Source organism: Enhydra lutris, unplaced genomic scaffold, assembly GCF_002288905.1.
Source record: "Enhydra lutris kenyoni isolate GAN:26980312 unplaced genomic scaffold, ASM228890v2 scaffoldscaffold19, whole genome shotgun sequence".
NCBI classification, from domain to species: Eukaryota; Metazoa; Chordata; class Mammalia; order Carnivora; family Mustelidae; genus Enhydra; species Enhydra lutris.
The window spans coordinates 15,031,283-15,053,819 of record NW_019154103.1 but is presented as its reverse complement, the minus strand read 5'-3'; the positions used below and the strand labels follow the sequence as shown (position 1 = coordinate 15,053,819).

The following is a 22,537-nucleotide window of genomic DNA, read 5'->3' as shown; positions in this document are numbered from 1 at the left end:
CAGGCATCCCAACCTCCCAACCTCCCTTTTAAACTACAAAAAACCTTATTAGCAGCAATATTTCCTTTTTTTTTTTTGGACTCTAAGTTTATCTTAAAAAGTACTTTAAAAGGGAAGTTTTCTAATTTTGTTTTTTGGGGGGCTATCGTTGAACTTTTTTTAGCTCATCCTTCTAGGCCTAACTTACAGGCCAAATCCTTTAAGATTTTCTTCTGTCCTATTGTGTGCTTTCCCTTCTTTAAACCTGTGTGTGTGTGTGTGTGTGTGTGTGTGTGTGTGTGTATACATTTCCTTTATACTTATACCATAGGGTTTCTTGATCTTCCCCCTTCCCCTGACTGACCCCCACATTCAGGCTATTTTATTCCTCTAAAAGGTTTACAGCTTAGTTGAGTGCTTTGTGGGTTTTCACGGCAAGATTCCATTCAATGCAACAAATACTTATTGAGCACCTATGCATCAGGCATTGTATTAGGCACTAAGAACAGCGTATCCTGCACCTCAAGAAAACTGATTACCCAAATGAGCTTCAAGAACTTAGTCTGCAACTTCAGATAACATAATGTGCATAAGCAGCTTATAACACTGGAAAACAAAGGATGTATAAGAACAAACCCATTCGAAGAGGAAAAGGGGAGCTAAGGGACGGTTAAGTACAGCTTCACTGTAATAGCCTCATAATCCAACCCACGAATGATACAAATGTAATCTATAGCACCTGCCTTGGAATCACTTGGATAGTTTGTAAGGAAAAAAAGAAGCGGGAGAAAGATACATTTAAATCTGCGTTTTTAAACAAACTCCCCATGTACTCAGACCATCCAAGATTTTAGAATACAGCGAAGCCAAATTTGTTAGGCCTCATTCCCCAGCTATTCCCTCTTCCTGGTTGAGGAGGCTAACCCCGCGGCCATGCCTCTTCCCCTTCCTTCCTCCTGGAGCTGTACGTCTTGCCGCGGGTCACTCGTCACAAGATACAAGACTGCCCTAGCGTGAGACGAAGTTCACCCATCCACTAGCCCAACGCACCACGCAAAGACCAAAACCCCGGCTCCGCAAAGGATTCGGGGAAACCACAACAAGCCAATCCAAAGGGCGGGAGGAGGGGCCGCAGGGGGCGAGGGAAGGGCCGTTTGTTTGATTGACGCGAAATATGCCTAATGAGAGCAGAGGAATCGTGACGCTTCCTCCTCAATAGGCAGGACGTCAGCAATGTCAACCAATCCGGCTCAGAAGTGTCTACCTTGTGGGAGGTCCTTGAGGCCGCTGAGGTCGTGGTTGTCTGTTGAACGGCTTGTGGAAGTTGTGCTGCCTTGGGTAGGGCGTTAAGATCGTTCTTGAGAGGAACGTCTCTGTCCGAAGAGAAAATGAGTTTAGCTCTGAGGTCGGTAATGAGGAGGCCGCAATGCTCTCCACACCCCGCAGCGGGCCCCAGGGCGGGTGTTTGTGGAAGGGAGGTAGTTGGGGCCGAGGCGAGGAAGGGGGTGCAGGTTGGGACGTGGGAGAGGAGCCTCCGCCAACCTTCCCGGGCCCGGACCCCTCACCCTGGGGGCCCTGGTGTCTCACAGGTGATGAGTCCCGTGCATTTTTGTTGAGCTAGTTAACATCTATCAGCGCTTTGGCCTTTGCACCACCAAAAAGGTGGGCGGTTTCAGTTGCGAGGAGAGTGAAATGTCGCGATGTTTCTTCTCGCGGTGTTTCTGCGAGAAATCAGGCCAGGGAGCATCGGTCCTTTGGTTCAGCTCCGCCTTCGTGGTCTGCGGCCCCACCTCAGCTCCGGTGATGCCATCATGAAACTATAAATTTTGGACATAACATAAACCCGTTCCTTGCTCTTATCTTGGGTCTCTGTTTGAAGGTATAACTGGAGACCTACTTAAATGACTTTAACTGGTAATCTCTCTCTTAGGGTTTTCAAATTTTTTGAGTTTCTTTACCTTTCATTCTCTTCCAACCTCTAACCCCAGCGCCATGTAGACGTTTTACCTTAAAAACAGGTAGTTACGCGTCTCTAAATAGGTGCCTCGTTCGGCTGAGAGATTATGGTGGTAGCCTTGCCTGGAAGCAGTTGTAGGTCTGTGGTGGACTTGGCCGTCCAGAGAAAATGACCCCGGGAATAACCAAGCTTGTGTGAAGTCCGATGTCTTGTGAAAAAAGATTTTCCTCAGCTTTATTTATTATACCTCTTCTGATCACTTTCTACTCATCTCTTGCCTTTTGTTGTAGATTTTTAGAGAGCAAAACACAAGCAAATAGATAACGTTTTATTAAAATCAACCAAGTTTTACATTTTAAAGTTTTATGATATTGTTTGGTTTCAAAACGTGTTCTCATGGATGTCGCAGCCGCATTTGAAATTTTGAAACACTAAGATTAGTATCTTTTAAGACATTTCTGGCTTTTTATTTTTATTTTTTTAATTTTTAATTTTAATTTTTTTTCCCTAAAGATTTTATTTATTTATTTGACAGAGATTACAAGTAAGCAGAGAGGCAGGCAAAGAGAGAGAGAGGAGGAAGCAGGCTCCCTGTGGAGCAGAGAGCCCTATGTGGGACGCAATCCCAGGACTCTGGATCAGGACCCCAGATGAAGGCAGAGGCTTTAACCCACTGAGCCACCCAGGCGCCCCGTTTCTGGCTTTTTAAATAAAATTTCCTTTAAAAAAATATTCCAGGGTTTATGAGAAACTAAGTCTAAATTTACAAGTGAGATTTACAAAACCATTGATTCTTCACTTTATATTATAGAAAATTAGCCCAAATATACTTTTTTTTTTGGCATTTGATTTTCATGGCATATTTAGACTTAAGTATTTTGGTTGATTTGTTAGTATCAGTGGAAGAAATTGTAAATAAAGGCCATTAGAAATGTGTAATCTAAATCACTTAACCTACAATGCCAAAAACTTTGTAAATTGTTAAATTATATGCCCTTTTGGTAGTAATTTTGATAACTTATAAATGCTATCAAAAGTAAACCAAATATATAGTGATCATCAATTAAGAATTTTCCTTTTTTTTTTTTAACACTATGTGGTAGAGTAATGTGAATAGTAAATACGAGTGTTTTGTTTTTTTGTTGGGATTTCTGTCATGAGGGTAATGTTTTTTATTCACAGTTCTTATTTCTTCCACGTTAATATCATTGAGAATAAGTATGAAACCAGAAGGAGAGAAAGTTAGGTCCTCATTTCTTATAATAACCTGTAACACTTTTCAGTTTTGGAAGTGCAAATTTATAGCCGCTAGACTGTGGGGTAATCAAGGCTTTGATTCATGTAAAGAAAATTTCTTCATTTTTCTCCCAAATACTTCCTTTGTAGAAATTTAAAAAATTATTCATTGGTTAATTTTTTTGTTGTGTTTTGGAATCTTATTTTAATCATCCAGATGCATAGGAGAATTGGATTAAAGTAGACTGAATAGACTTTTTTCTTTTCATAGAAATGAGCTTGTAGTAGACAAAACAAAGAGGAAAAAAAGAAGAGAACTCTCTGAAGAACAGAAACAAGAAATTAAAGATGCTTTTGAACTGTTTGACACAGACAAAGATGAAGCAATAGATTATCATGAATTAAAGGTATTAGTATATATTTCAAAATGTATATTTTTCTGTTAAAATGATTTGCATTTTGGACTAAAGTATTTAAACTGGTTGTGGACATATGAAACCATTTTAGATGTTCACAGTTAAATGCTGTAATAAAATTATAGTAAAATAAAAAAATTAAAATTAAAAAATAAAAATTTACTATTTAGTATAATAAAATCCTAACATCTTTTTAGACTTTTCACATTGTAAAGTAAATAGTATTTTAAATATAAAAATACACTACTATGGAGGGCCTTATTTTTCATTCACATAATAAAAATAATTCATACCATAGGATTTAAACACTTCTCACTGTTTTTTTTTTTTTTTTTTTGGTGACTCATTCTTCTCTCACATTGTGAGTGTTATTTGTCTTTTAATTTGAACATGTTAATAATACATTCTTTACATACTTTCTCTGCTGCAAACAGTATAAGTGATGTCTGATGTTGACACATGCTAATAGGGGACAATGTCAACCTTAGGGCCTAGAATTATTTATAAAGATGCAAGAGTTTGTTTAGCGTAGTACAGATCTCACACTCAGCATGAGAAAGGCAACATTTTGGTAGCTCTTTAGCTCTCTTTTTCCACAGTTTTGTTTTGTTTTTTTCAGTATCCCAGCTTTGATCAGTTCTTTTATAATGTCTCTTCCATTTGTTAACTATTGTTAATATCTTGGTTTGGGATCTTATTTCATACCAGGATCTTCCTAAATGGTTCCTCCATTTCTCGTTCACTCTGTAAACTGCCATTAGATTCATCTTTCTAAGATTATTTCCTCATATTGTTCATTGTTCGTAAACCTTTAGTGGCTCCTCATTGTGCACTGCATAAAGTTCAGATTCCTTTGGTTTTTATTGACTGCTCCCCTCACTTTTACTACTGTCTACTTTTCTCATTTGCTAATTGCTTATTTACACCTGAGCTCTTCCTGTTCAGGTAAGGTAAGTTGCTCTATTCACTGTCCTCAAGCCTGTGTATTATGGTGTCTGTTTTATAGCCAGTCATCCTTTTCGCAGTGCTCTTCTACTTTATTTCATCCATTCATCAGAGAACAAATGGAACCTTTCCAAGTCAGACTTCTTTAATCAGTATCATGTCTCTCCTTTCTTGTTAATAGTAACAAGATCTACTCTTTCTTTAAACTCAGGGGCCTGGACTATTTATACTGAATAACTAATCATGTAGAGTCTCAGGATAACTCTTATTTTAATTTTTTTGTCTCTTCTTGTATAAATTTTTAATACTTATGCTATGCCTTTTTTTCATTTTGGTTGTTAATCATTTGAGAATAAATAACTTGTTAAAATGATCTGTATAGTAAGTCAGTCCATTGTATAGTATATTTTATAAACATTTGGCTTGTCCTATAAAAAAAGGATATATAAATGAAAAAATTGTTTTAACTTCAGTAATGGAGAAAAACTATCACTTTGATTTTTTTATCATGCAAAAGAATTAAATGTTTTATTAATATGCTGACATCCCTAAGTTGTAAAAACTTATTTAAGAATTGGAAGTCACTTCTTTCGAAAGAGTGCTTTATAATTTGCTTTTCCCTTTTATTCCAAAAGGTGGCAATGAGAGCCTTGGGGTTTGATGTAAAAAAAGCTGATGTACTGAAGATTCTTAAAGATTATGACAGAGAAGCCACAGGGAAAATCACCTTTGAAGATTTTAATGAAGTTGGTGTGTATTTTAATAGTCTTTGTAATTAGCACTTGTTAGGAAATTATCCATTAATATTAGTATTTTTTTGATTTTCTGGGTTATGGAATTTTGTTATTGAACATTGCTATATAATGTAGTTATTGTATGGGGGTTTGGGAGCACTCTTCCTACTTTAAAGAAGAAAAAATAAGATTTACAGTTTTGTTATGGTAGTTATCATTTTGTCTTTTATCCTGAAGATTCTAATCAAGGAACTATTGTATAGCTTTTGGTGGAAAGAAATCTTCCTAAGTAATGTGTGTTTATATTATGTGATAAAACTAAAAGGGTGATCAAAAATTATTTTCTAAGAGTAAAACAGAAAATTCAGTATCCTTTTGTTTGGAAAATATTTCCTAAGACCATTCTGATTTATGATTTTTGTTGGCAGAGTGGGAGAAGAGAAAACCTGTAGCATTTGGTATCTTTGGCTGTAGGTGAAGTGCATGCCATCAGGTTGACAAAGCTTACAAGGGGCTACATATTCTGTAGCCCCTTGTATTCTGTATGACTTGGTCTTAGTGAATAAAGTCATCTGTTTAAATTTGAGGGCAGAGGGGATTATAGTAAAGGAGGCATTTGGCAAACTCAAGCAGGAGAAGACATTTTAGAACAACTAAGTAAGCATACTGTGTCGTGAGTTTAATATGATTGAATTTTCATATAGTTGATTTTAGTGAAATAGTTAAAGCATATATCAGGCTTTTTTAGAATAGAAGATTCTGGAAGGCAAAGGCTTTGCTATTATGAATTAAATATAGTCCTTAGAATATTATACATGGAATGTACATATATTCAGGGTTTTTTAAATTAAATTTTCTAAAGCAGTAATACCACTTTATATAGGTCATGATATAAGGATATCATAGAGTTATATTTAGATATTTTAAAAATGTAGGAACAAATCCAGTTACACATACAAAACTTTGTGTAAATATTCAGAAAGAAGTAATATAGAAAGCAAAAAGAAATGGCAGTTTGGAAGAGATTCATATCATTAAATAGTCTGAAAATTCAAAATCAAGGTGAGGAAGAATGAAGTTAAATGATAAATCTAAAAGAGAAAGAAAGCATGACACGGAAGATCCCCACATTGTCAACTAGGAATAACTGTTTAGAAAGGCAGCTCATTGGGGCACCTGGGTGGCTCAGTGGGTTAAGCCTCTGCCTTGCGCTCAGGTCATGATCTCAGGGTCATGGGATCGAGTCCCACATCGGGCTCTTTGCTTGGCAGGGAGCCTGTTTCCCCCCCCTTCTCTCTGCCTGCTCTGCCTCCTTGTGACCTCTCTCTCTCTCTCTGTCAAATAAATAAAAATTAAAAAAAAAAAAAGGCAGCTCATCCCTTTGGGGAGTATATTATGTTTTCTTCTAATCTGTAGATTTATTTACTTGAGCGGAGGGAGGGAGCCATCTTTATTCCTTTAGTCTTTCAGTATTGAAACTCTTCTCTAGTTTATGATCTTAGTCCAAGTTCTTACTTAGATTGTTGATTTATAGAAATGGGTATTAGGATATAGTGGCGATGATACTGTTAGGAAAGAGCTACAATTCAGGCACATTTGGTACAATGTAGTGGTTTAGCATGGACATTTTGGAAGCAGATTGCCTGGGTTCATATCTTGGTTTTGCCACTTACTAGCTGTTTAACTTGGTCATTGTAGTTGTCTGTGTCTCATTTGCAGCTATAAAATGGGGATAGTTATACTATCTGGTGGGTTCTTGGGAGGAGTAAATAAGTTAGTAAGTAAAGTGCTTATAGAAAGGGACCTAGCTATAGAAAGTACTATTAGGTATTTGTTATTACTACTTTTAAAAATTGTCTTTGTTTCACTTTTAGTGCCTAGTAATGATTGTGTATGCATCACTGGAACGTAAAAAGTATGGTACTCATGTATTTATCTTTTTCTGATTATTTTCTTTTCATAGTTGTGGGCTATTTTAGGCATTATATCATCTTAAGTAAATATAGTTTTTGAAATTGTGATTTTAGGGTGTCTGGTGGCACAGTTGGTCGAGCAACTCCCTTCAACTCAGCTCATGATTCTGGAGTTCTGGGATGGAGTCCCATCTCGGGCTTCCTGCTCAGCGGGGCGTCTGCTTCTCCCTCTGACCTTCCTCCTCTCGTGCTTGCTCTCTCTCATTCTCTCTCTTTCTCAAATAAATAATTAAATCTTTAAAAAAAAGAAAAAAAAGAAATTGCGATTTTATTAGCAGTTGAAGCCAGAGTCCCATGCCATTTTCACCTTTTCCTGATCCTCTATCTTTTCTGTATTGTAAACAGAGCACTGATATTGGGATCTTTCCAGAATAAATGACTAGGACTAAACTGTGCTCTGACTTTCAAAGATAGAACTTTTGACCAGCTTAGCACATATTTTAGCTATCCTCATACTACCTATTGAAAATCTGAGTAGTCAGATAAAAATTTATTACTGTTTAGAAATAATAGTCAAGAACTGTGTATTCTCTCCATTTGTTAATTATTTTTCAATAATAACTGAGCACAGATGATTGTGTATTTTATCCTTTGGAATAAATAACTCCAAACCAGAGCATTTGAGTCTTAGTTTTCTGTATTGTCTAATACTATTGAAGGATATTGTTCTACAGATGTTTCTGGATTAAGTCTAACACTGAACCAGAATTTTCCCAATGTTAGAAAAAAATATTAAAGTATGTTTCATGTAAGTTAAGAATCTAGGCTGCTTGAGGTTAGTGAGTAGTATCAAAGGTGTTTTAGGAATTGCTCCTTTAAAGTAAGACCAAGATAAGTCAGGTATTTGTACTCATTTTTGGGGGGACACAAACTAATTATTCCATTGCCTGTTTAGAATAGAATATTGTGGGGCGCCTGGGTGGCTCAGTGGGTTAAAGCCTCTGCCTTCGGCTCAGGTCATGGTCCTGGTGTCCTGGGATCGAGCCCCACATCGGGCTCTGTGCTCTGCAGGGAGCCTGCTTCCACCTCTCTCTATCTGTCTGCTTCTCTGCCTACTTGTGATCTCTGTCTGTCAAATGAATAAATAAAATCTTTAAAAAAAAAAAAAAAGAATAGGATATTGTATTACTGTTTTTGCTTTGCTTATTTAACAAACATTTGCTGAATTTTTTGTCATTAGGTACTTTACTGGGTTGAGGGAGGGGAATTAGAAGTTACTAAAAGGTTCTTTCAAGGAGCTTACCATTTAAATGCAGGTAATAACAAGCTGTAGTGTTCTGTGGTAAGTTATAATTTTGTTTAGAGCAAGAGTTGTCAAACTACAGTCCTTAGGCCAAATTCAGCTATTGCTTCCACACTACCTCATCTTTTATGCTGCTTTTGTGCTGTCATGGCAGAGTGAGTAGTTTAGTCAGAGATCTTATACTTTCCACAAAGCCAGAAATATTTACTATCTGGCATTTAACAAAAACAAAGAGAATTGTCAATTCCAGGTCTAGAGCAATTGAAGAAGACTTTGCAGAGTCGAGTTTTAATTTAGACCTTTGGGGATTGAATAGAATTTCATCCTCAGGAGAAGTCTGTGGGAACGAGTAGCAAAAGACATTGCAGGCAGAGAAAATAGCATCAACGAAGAGTGGTATGGTAGAAGTATAGTATGGGAAACTTCAGGTAGTCTCCTGTTGTCGAGGTTAGGGAAATGGAAGGATAGAATTGGGCCACATAAATAAAGTCTTGTTTAGTCATGTGTAGTGCTTGGACTTTAGTCAGCAGGTGATCATTTTCAATTTCTGAGGAAGAGAAGATGATGTGTTTTAGAAAGGTAACTCTATTAAGAGTTTTAAAGATGGGTTGGAGGGAAGAGAGACTGCAGACAGGAAAATAACATACTTATATTATACTGAGGGTGTAAGAATGAAAAGAGAAAAGAGTAAAGAGTAAGAGTAAAAAATGTATCCTCATAATCACAGGTTAGGTTTATGGGATTCAAAATATTCAGACTTCAAATATGGGAGATTAACTGTGAATGGTGCTATTCTCTATTTTGAGGTGGGGCATCAACAGTTATCTTGGTGATAGTAGGAGTTTGGGTTCTAAAATGTTGAGTTTAAAGTAACTTGTATTTTTGGGTAAAGACCCCCAAAAGACAATGAGAAATATAGTTGAAAGTGTTTTTCTAGCAGTACTTTTAATGATTTTTGATAAATTTTAATGTGTTTTTTTTTAATGTGCTGTGTTTTTAATGATTTTTTTTAAAGGTTTTTTGTTTGTGGGGTTTTTTTTGTTTGTTTTTTTTTTTTTTGACACCGAGAGAGTATAAGTAGGCAGAGAGGCAGGCAGAGGGAGAGGGAGAAACAGGTTTTCCGCTGAGCAGGGAGCCCGATGTGGGGCTCGATCCCAGAACCCTGGGATCATGATCTGAGCTGAAGGCAGCCGCTTAACCAACTGAGCCACCCAGGCACCCCTTCACTGAGTTTTATAATGTATAAGGTCTAACTATTTTGAGGAAATATATTTCTGGTAGTATAATTTTTTGAAAGTAGATTTCATGGACAGAAATTTGTGAATTAGATTGAACCCACCTTAATTGTATGTTAGTTGACTTATTTTCATTGGAAAAAAAGTGTATTTCTTATAATTAAATTCTACTCAGTGGAATAGGAATAGAACATGAAGGCATGGAAGAGAGTTACCATAAAGTTATTATGTTTTAGTTGTCCAGAATGGTGGGTATTTATAATTCCCAAGAAAAGTTGTATTCTAAGGCAAAGTATTGATAAAAGATTATATATACACATAAGTCTGAAGTAACTAACACAATTAAAGCACTAGTGGGATAAGAATTTATACATCTTGGAGCCCCATCTGTTCCCCACATCACCCTGTTGCTTCTTTAAGTACATTAATACTTTCAGCAAGCTGCTTTTTTGGTTCACCTGTCATGTAAATTATTTAATTGGTGAAGAAAATTTCTTAACACTTTTTTTTTTCCTTGTCCTGCTTTTTTGTTGGGACTAAATTCAAAATAAGTTGAGTATGAGCCATAGAGTTAAGCATGGTATTTTATTTTGGTGTTATGGCTGTATATATGCCAACTCCTTTTTGATTGAATATTTATGAGCTTTGGTGATTTGCATACTTATAGTAAGATAGTTCAATTAGTTACTTGAAAGACTTTTTGGGTACAATTAATGGATAATAGAAAACTACTAAATATGTAGGTGGATGATTTAACGTAGATGCTTATCCTAAAAGCTTACTCAAACCAAACATGATGACATTGCAGCAAAACAATAATAATTTTTTGTGGGCTTGAATTTTTTTTTTTTTTTTTTTTGGGTGCATTAAACATTCTAGTACTTCCCATCTACAAACATTTGCGCAAGTTTTTAATGATTCTGTAAACCTCAACAGGACTGAGTTATTTTTAATGGCACAGTGAAAGTCATAAATAATTTTTGTTGTAGTGGTAGACTAGCATGTGGAATTACTTCAAAGATGTTTACTTAGATATTTCCAGAATTTGATCTAGTAACTTAAAAACATTTATACCACAGATTTTTACTTTAATTGTGTTATTGTGGCTATTGAATAAAGACTGCAAATATTGAAAATACTGTTTATTATTACATTTAGCCTATTAAAATGTATTATTACTATTGAGGTCTGGTATTTGTCACTTTTAATTTTAGTTGTCTGAGAGTTATTATCTTGCTGAACAAAATGGGCATGACTTTAGAGAGATCTTTCAGTCCTTTCCTTTTTCTTTTTTTGGGGGGGTGGTGGTATGGAAGCTTAACTATAATCATTTTCAGTCCTTTTGGTAACTGCTTTTCATTTTTGGAAAACCCAGAGTTTCCTCAAATCATGAAGATATCAGCGGAATTTTCATCTGTCTGACAATGTGTCTTTATCAATGATGGCACTGCATTTTATTAATTTGTCATGATTTTTTTGTCTTTAAATTGGATTTAATTTGAGGAACAGTAATGTTATTATTAAGTTTAGACATCAGACATCTTTTATCTAATTAGTCTTAATTGTTTTGTTGGTATATCATCTCTATAACTAAGTTACAAACTCCTAGACTTCTGTGCTTGCTGTCAGTGGAGCCTACTACAATTCTTGATAATCATAGACCTTAAATAAATAAATATCGTAGACCTTAAATAAATATGGTATCTAATCCTTTTTATTTTGCCTCTTTGTGAGATAATTTTGCTTACTCTTATAATAGGATAAGTTGTTGATAACGTAGATTAAATTTTAAAATATGGATTTGATTTTTCCAATGTCAGGTTTATCTTTTTGGGTTTTGGGGCTCTGATTTGGCAGTTTATTACAAACTAAATGTTGAACAATTCACAACTTTAATTCTCATCTAACACTTGGTTGATTTCACAGATGAATGCATTTGTGATTATAAAGTGTTTTTAAAATTTTTAAAATTTCTCTTAACTGTAGTGACAGACTGGATATTGGAAAGAGATCCACATGAAGAAATATTAAAGGCATTTAAACTATTTGATGATGATGATTCAGGTAAAATAAGCTTGAGGAATTTGCGACGTGTTGCCAGAGAATTGGGTGAAAACATGAGTGATGAAGAACTTCGGGCTATGATAGAAGAATTTGATAAAGATGGTGATGGAGAAAGTAAGTTTTAAGTAAAACACATATTCCAGGTATTATTCCTAATGTATACATATAGTAAATTTTTCTGAAAGCAAATGATTTTCAAGACCCATTACAGACTGTCTCTGTTTGATATAATTATTGTTCATCCTGTAATGGGCTTTTTGTGTAAACATTTCACATCATTTAATTCAGAATGATGCAGACCTTTTAAAACCCCACTATACTGTTTGTAATATGAGGTCCCATACTTCCAAGAATTTATTTTACTTTTCTTTGAGGATGAAGCATCTCAAAATTTCAGCTACTCAGTAAAATATCCGCTTTTAATGGTTTCTTCCTTAACCTACAAGTACTCCTAAACTATAACTAAGCTCTATTGGTTCTACCCTTTGAAAGTTTTGAATCTTTATTTATATCTTTATTTACTGCTGCTGCCCTAGTTCAGGCCCTAATTTCTTTGTATTAATGTTATCATAGCCTCATTACTTCCTTGAATGCCTGCTGGATACCGTGCCTTGTGGGCTAACTGGGGCTACACAATGAAGAAGGCAGATGTGGTCTCTTTAGCTTCCTAATTGCCCTCTATGCCTATGACCCTCCACCCTCTAACATATTGATAACTTTCTTTTCCTAAAGTACAGGTTTGATGATGTCATTCCCCTCTTCAAATACTGAATGATTCCTCGGTGCCTACAGAGTAAATTTTGAAGCTTTTTAGGATACATTCTGCCCTATCTAGTTTTATTTCCCACTATGGTCTTCCACTTTTCTGCTTTAACCTTCACCCCCAATACATACATACCTTGTCCAAATATACTCTATCCTGGAAACACTTTTTTTATGCTGTGTCTTTTTCATCATGCCATTCCTTAATCCTAGAATGTTCTAATTACCAGGTTTTGTCTGCTAATATGTCTGTCTTTCTGGTACAGTTTTTTTTTTGTTTTTTTTTTTTTTAAAGATTTTATTTACAGACAATGAGAGCAAGAGCAGGGAGAGGGGCAGAGAGAGAGGGAAACGCAGATTCCCTTGCTGAGCAGGGAACCTATTGTGGGGCTCGACCCTAGGACCACAGGATCATGACCTGAGCTGAAAGCAGATGCTTATCCAATTGAGCCACCCAGGTGCCCCTCTCTAGTACATTTTAAACTTCATCTATTTCTCAGAACCCTTCCCTAGTGTTCTCTGATGAATTATGAGACTTTTATTTAGAGGAACAAAGTATTTTGACACTTTTATACAGTGCCTTCTGTTAGCTACATACATGTGTATCTTTCCAGTATATTGTAAGTCCCTTAAGAGCAATATGGAATCATAGTGTGAAAGCCTAAGGCTTTGTAGTCCTACAGCTCTAGACTTGAATTGGATCTCTACCACTTACTTAGTTGCTCTTTAATGTTGTGCAAGTTTTCAGTGTTCACTGAGTCTTGGTTTCCCATTTATTAAAATGGGAAGGGTGATACCTTCCAGGGTGGTTTTAAGGAAGATATTTGAAGGTTCCTAACATTAAATGGAAGCTTGTTGTCCTTTACTCATCTTTATATTCCCCTGCATTTAAAAAATTTTTTTAAATTTTAATTTAATTTTATTTTTAAAGATTCTACTCATTTGAGGGAGAGAGAGAGAGAGACAGAGAGAACCCAAGAAGTGGGGGAGACAGAGGGAGAAGCAGACTCCCTGCTGAGGCAGGAGCCTAATGCGGGACTCAATCCCTGGACCTGGAGATCATGACCTGAGCCCAAGGCAGATGCTTAACCACCTGAGCCACCCAGGCACCCCTCCCCTGCACATTTTCTTGAACATAATGAGCGCTCTGATGTTTATTGACTTGAGCCCTAAGCGGGAGTGTGTGTTACAGTAGATATATATTGATACAGTATCAACTACACATATATACATAATACATATATTACTGGAAATATTAGAAATAGTGGCATGCTTTAATAAGGAGGCAAGACAGTAGCAACCAGCTATTCAGGTTTGTAGATTGTCCTTTAGAACTGTACATTATTATACTTTATACTTGTGTAAATATTATTTGAGCATTATGAAACTTTAATACTAGGTCTTTGAAAGATATTGATAGATTTATTTATGTTTTAAAATAAAGATTATTAATACTTGAGGAAATTTAAATGATTACTTGAGCTCTCACACTAATATTTGGATTTAGTATCCACTGCCTTCATGTTTTAAAAATTTTTCTGTCTTCCCCAGCTGTTGGCTGTTACCCTAAACTAGCTTTAAAGCAACCCTGTTCTGTAAGGGTACTATCTTCAATGGCACAGAGAATCTTGGCATGTCTATTTCATAAGTCTTTAGTAATGGTTACTACATGTATCAAAAGATAGTTATTTTCTTTTCCTCTACTATGCACATGCAAGCTAGATTTTGGTTATTAGCTTCATTTGACACTAGAAGAAAATAACAATTAGGAAGCTGCCTCTTAAATTCAAACTTGATGTGAAACTTTCGCCTAGAAAATGTGTCCATTTCTTGCATCCCTTTTAGTCTGCTGTGTTTGCTGCTTTTGAATCTCAGAGTTCATGCCTGTGCTCCATTGCTTGAAGATTTTAGTGCATCCTTAAAACATTTCTGTGGTTCTAAGTACGTGCTTTAAGTCTCCATATAACTGTTGCTTGGGCATCCTACCGTCATTTATTCAAATGACTAATAGGCAAATAACATTTTTTCTTTTTTCCAAGTGATTGATTACAAATAAAATACAGTGATGCATAGTCTTTTATTTTTAAGATTTGTCTTTTTTGCGGGGGGAAGGGGATATTCTTATATTAAGTTCATCTAATCTAGTTTCCAATCTGGAATGTGAGTTTCTGGGTTGGGGCCTTCTGAAGTATTGCATGCAGTCTGAGTGTATGCATCAAATATTGTCTGTAGACTATATGAATAATAGTATTGCACATGCATACATAAACTCTGTAAATGCGCTTGCGATTTATAAAAATACTTATTATTCAGAATTCATAGTAGCTATTTGACATTATCTGTGTTTCAAACAAGGCATGCTAAGTATGACTTTTATTATGGCAAGTCCAGGAAATTATTGTTGAAAGGCATTTTCATGTTCACAAACAATGAGAACTATAATCCTAGTCTGGCTTTGGGTACTGCCTTAACTTATATGGGTCTCTGTAGTTGTATGAAAAACTGTCCGTTTTTGAGAAAGTACAAATTAGATTTTATAATAACTTGTTAATTTGGATTCTTTGGGCTGTAGTTTTGTTTAGATATAACCTGTTTTCTTTGTATGTGTTAAACTAGTAAAGAACATAGTGCTTGCTGTCTTTTTTGTGCACTTCAGTAATTCTGCTGTCTTTATGAATTTTTCACACTTTAGTATTTAGGAGCAATGAAAAAAAATTTTTTTAATTGTGTATATAGAATAATAAATATTGTAAAGGAGGAATTCCAGAAAAAAAAGATATAATGCAAAATACAACTAAAGCTGTGGTAATGATACAGAAAGAATCCCTTCCCCATTATTACTCCCAAAATATATAAAACACAGTAAATCTTTTTAGAAAAATAAAAGCAACATTAAAAACCCGAAGTGTAAATAAAATCTTTAAAAAAGATTGGGGAGGGGCACCTGGGTGGCTCAGTCAGTTAAGCATCTGTGTTTAGCTCAGGTCATGATCCCAGGGTCCTGGGCTTGAGCCCTGTGTCAAGCTCCCTGGGAGTCTCCTTTTCCCTCTCTCTCTGCACCCCACCACCTGTGCATGCCCACGCATGCACGCGTACTCCCTCTCTTAAGCAAATAAAACTTAAAAAAAATAAAAAAACCCTAAGGGGACTATCTTTAAATAATGAATATTAACACTTATTTAGTAGTTAATATGTTAAGATTCTGTGCTTAGCATATTGTATATTTAAGTACAGTACTATCTATTAATGCACAGGATAGATGTATCTATAGGTGAGGAAACTAAAACTCAGAGATTAATAACCTGTCCCTGCTTTTATCCACACCACTGTATTGCCTTTTAGGCTAAAAAGTAAAATATTAATTAGGTTTCTATGTTTATGGAGTTCTGAAAGTTACATGCTGTTATAATATGAAATATTCAATACTCAGTATTCAATAAAATAGTCAACTGTCACTTCAGATGCTAAAATTTGTTTTTTTTCCCCTCCAAAGCCAGATGGTCTTTAAGGTACTTAATTTACCTAATTTCTCTAAATTCTTATTTTTTCCTTAATTTTATTTGTTTGAGAAAGAGTGAGCGTGCACATGTGCATGAGTGGTGGGGAGGGACAGAAGAAGAGGAAGAAGCAGACTAGCCCCAACCCCGTGCACTGAGCAGGAGCCTGACTCAGGACTTGATCCCAGGACCCTGAGATATATGACTTGAGCCAAAGGCAGACGCTTAACCAACTGAACCACCCAGGTGCCTCATTTCTCTAAATTCTATATTTAAAAGACATGTAATAGAATTTACCCTATGAAATGATTGATTTATGAAAATTTGGTTAAAAAGGCAGAGTAGAGGAAAATGAAGTGTTGTATTTGATTCAATAAATATTTTATCAGGTGCCTATTTAAAGGTAGGCATTATGCTAGATTTATTAGATAAAGGAACTTGATATAAGATATTATCGATAGAGAAGGAAATGTACAAAGGCATACAGATTTTCTTAATTTTCTGAAAGGCTCACTCATACTAGAGGAGCTAATTTACTTTGCTTAGCCTCTTCCCTTTAGCTTTCCACTTTTTTGGATGTAAGTATTCTGTTTTAGGCTATGGAAATTATGGAATAGTTTAAAATATATTTAAATGGTATAATACTTTAAAGTGTTCATACATAAATACAACAAAAATTAACACTTGTGATTTTAAAACCTTATATGAAAATTAATTTTGAAATTTGTTGTAATTTTATAGGTGAGAGAAAAAAGTTCTAGGTCTTTAAGGAACAAATCATACAAATCATATTTTTCAGATTTTGAGTAATTTGATCATAGCTCTGTTACGCTATTAAAATAATTTATAGTCAGATTATTCTAAGGTGGTTTTTCTTAACATACTCATTTCTTATTTTGGTCTAGATACCTCAGTCTAGATTGACTAAGTCACAGGTTCTTAAATGTGAAAGCGTATAATGATGAAATTGTTTAAACTTCTTTGTGTATAGATATATATTTTCTTTTTTAAACTGGGAGAGAAAGGGTTTATAGCTTTCATAACATGTTGAAACATGTTTTTAAGTGAAAAAATTAAAGATCACTACTACAATTTGTAAGATCATTTTGAGTAATATAGGTTATATATTCTGTTTTACTCTGTCATAGTGTCTTGTAGATGTTTAATATGAAATGCATGGATTCATGGTTCATTATCAGTTCTGGACATCTCATTCTTTTAACTCCTTAGAGCTTAATTTCACAATATTTTCTTTTCTTTTTTTAAAAACTATATTGCTGATGGTCTCCCACCTTAGCTTTCTTTCCCACCTCTTGTTAAACCAGATCATATGTTTTTATTTCAAAGCCCAAGTCAAGATTTATTCTTACCTAAATTTTTCTCAGAAGTAAGGATTTTTCCCATTAAGATGGAATGTTTTTCAACACAGAGATCTGGGTTTTGCGTTCTGTTTTTTTTTAAGAGTTTTTTTTAATTTTTTTTTTAAGATTTTATTTATTTATTTGAGAGAGAATGAGTGAGAGAGAACATGAGAGAGGAGAAGGTCAGAGGGAGAAGCAGACTTCCCAAGGAGCTGGGAGCCCGATGTTGGACTCAATCCTGGAAGTCCAGGATTATGATCTGAGCTGAACATAGTCGCTCAACCAACCAAGTGCCCTGGGTTTTGCTTTAATAATAAATAATATTTTGTTTTATTCTCTGTTTCACTTATGAAACATAACTTACATAATTTATTGAAACTTCTTTTGTGTGTGTGGTTTCTGAAACCAGTATACTTTTTTCATTCCTGATGTACATATTTTATCTCCTCTGCGTTTTTTAATTGGGTAATTTTTGTCTAACTTTTCTTTATGAATCTTCTCAAACATAGAGGAAAATGTTAGTTCAGTACAATGAACACCTTTATACATTCTACCTAGATTCAGTAATTAACATTTTACTGTTTTGCTTTGTCTGTAGTATATATTTTTATTCTAGATTGTTTGAAAAATATATCATGAACTTGACCTCCCTAACATTTTAGCATGCATCTGCTAAGAATAAGGATATTATCTTTCATAATTGTGATACTATTGTTACTGCTAAGAAAACTAAAAATAATTTTATAATATCACCTAATACCTTCACTTAAGTATCAAGATACTATAGAATAGGAACCTTAGTGTCTGTTTATTACCCAGTAGAAACATCTAAAAGATGGTATCATAGTTCAGTATTTTCAGATGAAGAAACTGAGACACAGAACTGTTCTGTCCCAGAGCAATGACTGGAATCCAGGTCTCTTTTCTCTTCATTATAGTGTTCTCATTTTCATTATCAAAATGATCATTCATATCTTGTGCTTTGTTAAGTTATGCATTAAATTTTGGAGCCCATAAAGTCACCTGTTTAAAGACGAAGTATTCTTTTCTGAACATTTCTGTTGAGAATTTATGTGTATGTGTATATATTTATTTTAAAAATTATATTTAATAAGATGAACCTATTTATTTCTAGGTTGCTTTCTTAAAATTGGATTTATAAACTGGAAGTTTGTACTGAATTTTATTTATTGTTTTGGTGAACTAACAATTTGTCTTTATGAGTAATTCTTTCTACATTTACATATAATCGCTGTTTTACCTTGCTAATTGAGATTAAATTTGTATCTTTAAAAATTATTATTTCTCTAGACATTTTTGAGGTTTGGTGACCTGGTTTCAACTTTTTGTTTTTGTTTTTTTCTTTAGTAGGCTTTTAAATATATAAAAGTTCAAAAAACAACAATTTGACTTTTTAAAAAATTCTCACATATTTTCCTTTAGAATTCTAATATACTTGCATGATAGATTTAATAAGCTTATTTATAAAGGAAGGGTTTACTAAATGAATTAGTAGGATAAAGATTACAAAGCGGATTTAACCATTTAAGAAATTAAAAATATCAAGCTTTAAAACTATTTGTGCAAGTGTATATAAATATTATGGTTATGACAAACATTTTTGTTTGTAACTTTAATAATGTTTTTTCAGTAATTAATATTATAGAATACGAATTTATATTGTTTATTACATGTTATATATTTTTGTATTCACGAGGTTCTACTTAATAAACATGATCAACTTCATATCAAAAAAGTAAAAGAAAAACATACCAAAAAAGTATGCCTTGGTTTATTAATAATTTTGTATAATATAAAATTTAAAGATACTTGATATAAAAATACTAGTATTGTTCTGAGAAAAAATGTTCATTTCTGACTTACATTTTCTTTCTTACCACAGTAAATCAAGAGGAGTTCATTGCTATTATGACTGGTGACATTTAAAGAATTACAAGGATAAACACTAAGAATGTTGCTGTTATCATCTTATATTCTATTTTTGTGCCTGGAGCCATGTTAAAAAAAAAAAACAACAAAAAAAAACTTAGTTCTTTTTTTCCAAAGGGACCAAAACTCAGTGTCTTATGTATTCATATTTTCCTATTGTTATGTTTCTTTGTATGAGCAGTAGTGTAAGCACTCTAATAGTTTAGCTTTGTATTTATAATATAGCTTTTATATATATATATAAAGTTTGAAAAGTTAAATCATGTGGTACACATTCTCTAAGTTTTTTATGCGTCATCATAAAGTGACTACTTTTGATGCACATGTTATAGACTTTCATTAATAAAATGTTTATTTTAGTAGTATTTTTAAATATGGTAAATTTTCTGTTCTCTAATTCCAAATATCTGTAAATACACAATTGTATCTTTCTTAAATCTTTTCTCTTTGTAGTACTAGTTTCAGAAACAAAAATTAAAATACAAATAGCAATAGAATAGCACATTTTTCCCTTACAAGTTTGACATTTTATGTTTCAGTACAAGACGATGATTCACAGGCATAATTCCTTTTTTAAGAGTCATGCCTTCCAGTTTGTAAGGAAAAAGTGGTGTGTTTAAAGACCCATTTATTCTCATATATTATATTCTCTAGCATTTCTGGTGTCTTAACATAAGTTACAACAGTTAAATCTGGATATTTCCCTCTCAAACTAATTGAGTACAGTTTGAATCATCTGATTTCTTGAGAAAGTTAAAGATTTAAATTTTGAAATTTTGATCTGTTAAAAATAATCTCTCAATTAAACATCACAATGATGAAAATAGAAAACTAAGCCACAGAAATCATGTAAGATTGTTCTACTTGTATAAAGGAGCATTCTGTGATTTACCAGGAAACAGTAGAGACCGACTTTTCCAGGTATTTGGTGGGCTCTTCTGCCTTATAGATATGTATGTTAGTGGGGAGATAAGTGGTTTTGTGAGATGGATTATAGAAAATTGGTACCTATACTGATCCTTCACCAATAATCTGGTTCCTTGTGATATGGGCTCTCTGGAAGAAAGTTGTCTATTTCAGTGATCTTTCTTAAGATTTCTTATTTTAAATTTAAAGTACAGTAATAATTTGAGGCACTTGAAATAAGCTTCTAGAGTATTACATAAAGAGTTTTTATGTGAAGTTTTTACATAAAGAAATTTAACAAGTCAATAGGGAATAACAGTGGTGACATTCCAAATAGTTAACTAGAAAGTAAGTTAATTGCTCATTATACTAAAATTTAATTTTGAATATGAAATCAGTGCTCACAATAGTAACAATATCCAGGGCAACATATATTCTTTGAAATTAAAAAAATTTTATCACCCTTACTGTTGAATTGGCTTCTATGTCTTAATCACAAAATACGTTATTTCCAGGAAATTAAAAGAATAAAGAAAGTGAAGAATAAAACATAAAAATAAATCTAGTCTGAGGAACAAACTGAGGATTTTGAGGGGTGGGGTACTGGGGGTTGGGTGAGCCTGGTGGTGGTATTATGGAGGGCACGTATTGCATGGAGCACTGGGTGTGGTGCATAATGAATTTTGGAACACTGAAAAAAAATAAAATTAAATTAAAAAAAAATCTAGGCTTGCTCGTCTTCTGCCACTTTATTGGAATAAATAATCCAAGCTACTTTTGTCACAGTGATCACTTCTTTTTATTCTTCATATAAATACTTTGGGGTACCAGCAATTTTGTTTCTTTTCTTCTTACTGTGGGCCAAGGAAAGAGTGCTCAGCTCATTTCTTCATATTGTGGAAGCTTTTGCCTGCAGAAGGGTATGTATAATTTTTTTCAGTGTAAATAATCAGTATCTGTAGAGTTGAAAAGCCGGTAGAAATAGCCAGGAGGGGTGGCATTAAGAAAAGAGTGTATTTGCTTTAACAGGGCAGTGGAGGTGGGTATTAATCTTATTTATCATTATAGTCACATTTCATGCAATGTCATTTCATGATGTAAGAAAATACTTGTTTTTGCTTAACTTGCCTAGTTTATTACTGTTCTGGTGTCCTGGTAAGCTTTGATAGTTTGGGATTTGTCAGCTAAGATCTTTTCCTTTGTTACAAGCCAACAAAGCCTACTCTCTAAAGAACCTATGTGCCCATTGTAGAAGACTTTCAATTTTTTTTAATTAACATATAGTGTATTATTTGCTTTAGGGGTACAGGTGTGTGAATCCTGAGTCTTACACATTTCACAGCACTCACCATAGCACATGCCCTTCCCAATGTCCATCACCCAGCCACCCTCCCTCCCCCTCCCACCACTGCCCCCCCAGTAACCCTCAGTTTGTTTCCTGAGATTCAGAGTCTCTTATGGTTTGTCTCTCTTCCCGTCCCTTCTTGATTCATACCCCCCATGACACCCCGCCCTGCCTCTCAAATTCCTCATATTAGAGAGATCATATGATAATTGTTCTCTGATTGATTTATTTTGCTCAGCATAATACCCTCTAGTTCCATCCACATTGTTGCAAATGGAAAGATTTCAGTTTTTTTTGATGGCTGCATAGTATTCTATTATATATATATAGAGAGAGAGAGAGAGAGAGAGAGAGAGAGATACTGCATCTTCTTTATCCATTCATCTGTTGATGAACATCTAGGCTCTTTCCACAGTTTGGCTATTGTGGACATTGCTGCTATAAAAATTCAGGTGCACGTGCCCCTTCAGATCACATTTGTATCTTCAGGGTAAATACCCAGTAGTGTGATTGCTGGGTTGTAGAGTAGCTCTATTTTAAACTTTCTGAGGAACCTTCATACTGTTTTTCAGAGTGGCTGCACCAGCTTGCATTCCCACCAATAATAGGAGGGTTCTCCTTTCTTTGCATCCTTGCCAACACCTGTCGTTTCCTGAGTTATTTTAGCCATTCTGACTGGTGTGAGGTGGTATCTCACTGTGGTTTTGTATTTCTCTGATGCCAAGTGATGTGGAGCACTTTTTCATGTGTCTATTGACCATCTGGATATCTTCTTTGCAGAAGTGTCTGTTCATGTCCTCTGCTCATTTCTTGATTGGATTATTTGTTCTTTGGGTGTTGAGTTGGGTAAGTTCTTTATAGATTTTGGATACTAACCCATTATCTGATATGTCATTTGCAAATATCTTCTCCCATTCTATCAGTTGTCTTTTGG

The 22,537-nt window shown here is 34.5% G+C and overlaps 1 protein-coding gene across 2 annotated transcripts; it reads left to right on the top strand.

The window, feature by feature from the left end:
- Positions 1-1,250: 1,250 nt before the first annotated feature.
- On the top strand, positions 1,251-19,717 carry LOC111148392 (centrin 3). 2 transcript variants are annotated; one of them, XM_022504907.1, is made up of 6 exons: positions 1,276-1,384; positions 3,444-3,579; positions 5,169-5,283; positions 11,705-11,900; positions 14,979-15,003; positions 19,263-19,717. In XM_022504907.1, exons 1-6 carry the CDS (start codon positions 1,368-1,370, stop codon positions 19,347-19,349), a joined length of 576 nt encoding a protein of 191 aa, XP_022360615.1. In that variant the 5' UTR covers positions 1,276-1,367; the 3' UTR covers positions 19,350-19,717. The 2 variants fall into 2 exon arrangements, with proteins under 2 accessions (XP_022360617.1, XP_022360615.1); XM_022504909.1 differs by lacking the exon at positions 14,979-15,003 and having other exon boundaries at positions 1,251-1,384; positions 11,705-11,896; positions 19,306-19,717.
- Positions 19,718-22,537: the final 2,820 nt, after the last annotated feature.

Bases quoted from the DNA above. Each gene is read 5' to 3' on its own strand.
- LOC111148392 (XM_022504907.1), top strand. The intron at 3,580-5,168 runs GTATTAGTATAT...TTATTCCAAAAG, and splicing joins TAGATTATCATGAATTAAAG to GTGGCAATGAGAGCCTTGGG. The intron at 5,284-11,704 runs GTGTGTATTTTA...TCTTAACTGTAG, and splicing joins TGAAGATTTTAATGAAGTTG to TGACAGACTGGATATTGGAA.